Source organism: Olea europaea, chromosome 21 (assembly GCF_002742605.1).
Source record: "Olea europaea var. sylvestris chromosome 21, O_europaea_v1, whole genome shotgun sequence".
NCBI classification, from domain to species: Eukaryota; Viridiplantae; Streptophyta; class Magnoliopsida; order Lamiales; family Oleaceae; genus Olea; species Olea europaea.
This window is the reverse complement of record NC_036257.1, coordinates 7371847-7377873: the sequence shown is the minus strand read 5'-3', so window position 1 is coordinate 7377873 and position 6027 is coordinate 7371847. Positions and strand designations below refer to the sequence as shown.

Below are 6027 nucleotides of genomic sequence, written 5' to 3'. Positions count from 1 at the left end.
GGATTAGAGGTAACTAACACAGATCCTGGTGAAGGCAAATAAGCCAATGGACGTGTGCCACGTTGACAGCCATTAAAAAAATCGTTTTCCCACTTCCTAAAAAACGTGTTGCTTGTTTTTGAAAACACATTTTAAAAGGGAATTGTATAATTTTCTTCTGAACAAAAAATAATAATTTATTATTTGAGGAATAAAAAAAAGGACAGAGGGGACCCAGGATAGATGCAGCTGAATGAAGTTATTGTTTTTGAAAATTTTAAGGTTTATACTAGTTTTCCATGGTTGCATGTCAATGAATATTATCATTGTCATGAATCTGCATAAATAACATTATTATTAAATAAACGAAAAAGATGCACAGCAAGGGCAGCTTGTGGTACGAATCACTAGCAAGCACTAGTTGCCGTCCATGCTCGCTCCTTTGAAATTTTTTTCTCCTTATATTGAGCAACCGTTAGAATGTCACTCTCAAAGTGGCCACTTGTGCTCATCTCTCATCGCCCGTGCTCATCTGTCACCCTGGATCCGCTAGTGGTAGGAATACAGGTGTAAGCCGGCCCAGGTGACGACACTGGTCTGCATATCCCGATTTGGGCAGGGCTGAGACAACAGACAAAGCCTTCCTTTACCGTCATTCTAATTGACTTTATCTCTTGCATAATTTTTTGTGTCCTTTCTTTCAAATACATGCCTGCACAGCCCATGTAGGCCGTCAGCCTTGACATCTAGTCCGTGCATTTCACCTTTTGAGCTACTCAGACTTGAAAATTTGGAAGCTGCAACACTCTAGTGTACAACCCCTTGCATGGGGGACGGCTGTATACTAGAGTGTACAACTCTAATATACAAATGGAATTACCCGAAAAATTTCAACATGCTGGGAGTACAATTTCCTGTCTCTTTCTTTGGTTTCTTACAGTCTCCACCATATGGAAGTGTATTCAAATGTATCTTATAAAAGAAATATTTTAAGTACGTTATTAAATATTACTCGCATAATGTCATGCAGTAAGCATCAGCCTGGCCGGCAATAGCGACTCTACAAGATAGACATTAATCAAACTAAACTTGCATTTTCTTGAATAGAAAATAGAAAGCAGCCATATGATTGCATAATTATTTATTACAATTTGCAACTTTTATATTGTTGAAAGGTTTGATTTCATAAAAAGGCCATGGCTTTGTGCACTCGCGTGTTATTAACATTAATATAAGTTTCAAATTAATTATTCTGCTGGTGCAGACTTTTCTATTCAAGTTTCCCATTCTCCTCCTTATATTTCAATAGGTTGGGTTTTTTCATTCCCCGATTCTCCAACAATGGCTGTCCTAGGATTGCGCTTTATTGTGCTTATATTTTTTATCAGCTTTGTTCAATGTCGAATGCTAAGACTCAATTCTTCCGATGATTTGATTTCAGATGGAATTGATCATCTTGACAAGCAATCTTCTTTTCATAGTGCAAATGTTTCTATTGCCTCTGCAAAGACTTGCCAGCACCAATATGGCTTCCTACCCTGTGCAGAAAATGCCGGAGGCTACATTTTTGAAATAGTGATCTATCAAGGTCTACTTAGTTTTGGAGAAAAACAGCTGAGCACAGGGACAAAGTTCCTATTTAATATTCTTGGTACTGGCAGAACTGTGGGCATTATTTTCCGATTCCTGGTGGGATTACCAGCAATGTTGATGATGATTGGTATAGTTCACTTCCTGATCACTTGTTTCACCTTTCTTGTTCATTAACTCTTTGGCAACAATTTCAATGTTCGTATTGAGACTGTGGTTAAAAATGATAGGAATATTAATTTTTTGGATGTTTTTTTATATTCATGCCTTTGAACAAAGTACGTTTTTTCCCCACTTGCAGTATCTGGAATTCTCAGTAGCAAAGACGATGCTCAATCTACAGTGTCACTTGGAGTTGGTATTTATGCTGGAATCACTGTCTTTACTCTTACGCTGCAGTGGGGTATATGCTTAATTTTTGGCAGGAGAAAGTCGCAAAAGGAGTCGATATCTGGTCATACTGAAGAAGCTTCAACTACGTCAACTTGTTTGCTAGCGAAAGAAGTAGTCTCCGATTTAAAGGGTCTAACTCTTTCGCATAAGTCATTTGAGCTTTATATTTGTGTATAAGAGCTGACGATTCTTTATTAACTGTAGATACCGGTGTTAAAATCGACAAAGAGACTCGTTATACAGCTGGGATTATGCTTCTGTCTTTGATTCCTTACATTATAGTGCAACTAGCCGATATCTTCAAAACAATGTTTGGAAGCCACGTAGTTATTTTGATAGCACTCATTGTATCATCCGCATCGCTGCTGTTATATTTTGCCTACCAGGTGGCACAATTGATACATTGCTAACCTGTTTGCCTGGTTTGATATATAATTAAATAATATTTTTAATTTTCTAATTCATTTTTCAGGTTATGAATCCTTGGATTCATCAAAGAAGCTTAGACTATTCAAAGTATGAGCTACTAAGAACAGGTTTTCTGCAGCACATGCAACAACATGGAGAGCTCATCGATGAAGATGGAAAACTCAACCTTCCTGTCATCAGAAAGTAACTTTTGAAAAATATTATTTGTGAATTAGTTCTATATGTTTATCAAATTCAATGCTAATTCTATGTACTGGATTTTGCAGTTTATTTTCTGAAACAGATAAAGATGCAAACAAATCTATTACGAAGGGAGAAATGGAAAGGTTGATGCTTGAAATGATCAAGACAGGGGAAGTGAATGTTGACAAACAATTTGCTGTTACTGAAGTGATGAAAGTATTTGATTCTAACCATGATGAGAAAATCAACTATCAAGAATTCGTCAATGGTTGCACAAAATGGATAACTGAAACCAAACGGTTGACCAAAAGTGGCAATTCATTTTCAAGAGAGATTACTCGCGAGGCAAGAACCTCTTCATTGCAATTTTATATTTCTTGGTGCTAACACAAGAAACATTCTCTATTTGTCATGAATAAATTTATATATTTTTAGCAAATTGAATCTTTTATATTTATTGATTTGAGTTGTTGTGCGGACCTTCCAGCTCATTAGTCAGAAGAATGAAAATAATCCAGAGGAGATTGATAGAGTAATGTCGAAAATTTTAATGCATGCTGAAACCAGATTACTTCAAGCAGAATCACTCATGACAGAGGATGGAAACCCGAATATAGATGGAATAAAGAAGTAAATAATTTCTTACTTTACCTGTTTGTGTGTTCTTTTGTTCGTCTTACGTAATTTCTATGCTGGCAGTATTTCCTCACAATCTTACTTTTCTGGCAGTATATTCAAGCAATTTGACTTGGACAATAACAACGTGCTATCAAAACCTGAACTAGAGCAATTAATCCGTACAGTCAAATTCGGAGAATTTCAGCCGAATTATGAGGATGTCGTAAAGGAGTTGTTTAACGACTTTGATAAAGATGGCAATAACACAATTAATGAACCAGAATTCGTCGATGGACTAAAAAAATGGGTTGATAAAGCCATCCATGCTGCTAATTCCTCGGACAAGGCAAACATTATTGATGAATATGACAAGGTAAGTATTACAGATCCTATCCATGAAACTTTTATTCTTCAGGCGGTTCCCTTTTTCCAATTACAAAATCATGTCTTTCCTTTTTTAACCTTTGAAATGCAGATTGTGGAGAAAAAAATTGTACATGGAAAGTCATTAGTATGGACTATTATCAAATCTGTATTACAAGTGTTGCTGGGTATTGTTATATTGACCTGCACAGGAGGACCTCTCATTGTCAGTATCCTACAGTTATCGAATTCCATGAATGTACCTTCTTTCGGCATCTCGTTTGTGATAGTGCCGTTAGCCATGAATGCACGAGCGGCAATAGCAGCAATCTCAACGGCCAGTCACAAGAGTGAAAGGGCTGTTTCTTTAACATTTTCCGAGGTATGTCTTCATCTCCATTGAACAAGCCCATCACATTTATTTATTTAAATTTAGTTTTCAACACGCCCCTCATGCGTGCTCGATCACTTATTTGATTGATTTGACTTGCAGATTTATGGTGGAGTTGTAATGAGTAACATCTCAAATTTGACAACACTGTTAGCAATTGTGTATGCGAAGGATTTGACCTGGAATTATTCAGCTGAAGTTCTAACAGTTTTGGTCGTTTGCGCAATAGTAGGGATTCTGGCATACTCGTGCACAACTTATCCTCTTTGGACTTGCTTATTAGTGTTTTTCCTCTATCCATTCTCCTTCGGTTTGCTTTATTATGCTCAATTTGTTTTGCATTGGAATTAACCCACTTACTTTATTTGGGTTTCTTCCCTCTCCGTCAAAATAAACATGTTCATTGGCAAGCCTCTATTACTATTGTAAGGTGAAAAAAAAATGACAAAGGAACACAAGAATGAATTTCTCAATTTGGAGAAATTCAATGTCTTTGATTCAATTACAATTTGTTACGTCAAAACACCATAAGTGTTTGTAAGATCGCGAGCTATTCAAAACAGAAATAAAGTTTCAGAAAAGAAATCAAACACAACGATATGTTTTTGCCCTCAAAAGAGAGCATGTTCAGCTTTCGCTTAGTCACCCGTTGAGCATCCCCAAAGGGAGATATAGCTCAAGATTTCCCTAAGAAAATCACCAAGAATTAGTACAGATGTACGAAGGAACCAAGTTTCTTCGATATTCCTTTCGCCTCCTTTAAAAACTAACTACAAGACTCTCAATCACTCACAGATCGTACACAACAATCTAAAATATCACAAAGTATACAGATTGAGAAGATCACGAAGAACATTTTCAGTATTCAAAGTAAAAAACCGAAACCCTAGTCTCTTACTCAGAGAAGATGGAAGAGGCGAAAGGACAGAATGATCGAAGGATCCAGAATGAGAGTCAAAATCAAGATAAATATCTGATCAGTCAACTACCACATCCAAGGGTTGGGATTAAGCCACGTTGACGGCAGATCCCCTCCCATAAGAGGCATAAAATCGCATTTCACTAAGGCACGTTTTTATCAACCCGAAAACGATAATGGTCCAAGTCCATTTGGTGGGTTTCCTTTTTGTTTTGGCCCATCAAGGAATAGTGAAGCACCCCATTATTACTAACAACGTCCACCTTGCTGAACTATTTCTTGACTTTAATTAGTGAATCTCAAGTTTCATCTCACATTTTGATTCATTTGCTCTCAGTACCTGCAAAAACAAAGAAAATATTAGTTCAAAAAATTTCAATATAAACACTTGAAGTTTACAATGTTACACCTTCATGTAATATTCAAAATCTTCAAGCAATTTTTGAATTTATTCAGGGGTAACACTTTGGTTCCTAAATCTGATGAGTTGAATTCTATAGGAACTTTAACCAATTCAATCAAACCCTTTTCTACCACATTTCTCACAAAGTGAAATTTTATATCTATATGTTTAGTCCTATCGTGGTATACAGGATTTTTGCTCAGGTGTGTGGCACTTTGGTTATCAGTATAAATCTTAACAGTATTATTTCCAAAACCCATTTCATTTAATAAACCCCTAAGCCAAAGACTTTCTTTTACTGCATCACATGCAGCAATATATTCAACTTCTGTAGAAGAAAGTGCAACTAATTTTTGCAGTTGTGATTTCCAACTAATGCAACCATCACACAAAGTGAAAACATATAAAGATGTTGATCTTCTTCTATCTAAATCACCAGTAAAGTCAGAATCTGTGTAACCTTTTAACACTACTCCTTCATTGCTTCTTTTAAACATTAAACCCAAATCAGAATTTCCCTTTAAGTATCTTATCATCCACTTCATGGCTAACTAGTGTGTTTCATCTAGATTTGACATAAACCTACTCAAGGTACTAATGCCATGAGCTAAGTCAGGTCTGGTACAGACCATAAGGTACATTATTGATCCTACAGCATTAGAATACTGAATCTTTTCCATTCTTATAAATTCATCATTTGTTTTAGGTGAATTTTCACTTGACAGTTTAAAATGATTAGCAAGGGGTAAGGTAACAGGT

At 36.2% G+C, this 6027-nt stretch overlaps 1 protein-coding gene across 1 annotated transcript; it reads left to right on the top strand.

Moving 5' to 3' along the window:
- Window positions 1–459: 459 nt before the first annotated feature.
- On the top strand, window positions 460–4448 carry LOC111370061 (sodium/calcium exchanger NCL-like). Its single transcript, XM_022991771.1, has 10 exons — window positions 460–546; window positions 920–947; window positions 1244–1699; window positions 1871–2056; window positions 2167–2348; window positions 2435–2574; window positions 2658–2919; window positions 3062–3204; window positions 3304–3937; window positions 4049–4448. The coding sequence occupies exons 1-10, from the start codon at window positions 460–462 to the stop codon at window positions 4295–4297; spliced, it is 2367 nt and encodes a 788-aa protein (XP_022847539.1). The 3' UTR covers window positions 4298–4448.
- Window positions 4449–6027: the final 1579 nt, after the last annotated feature.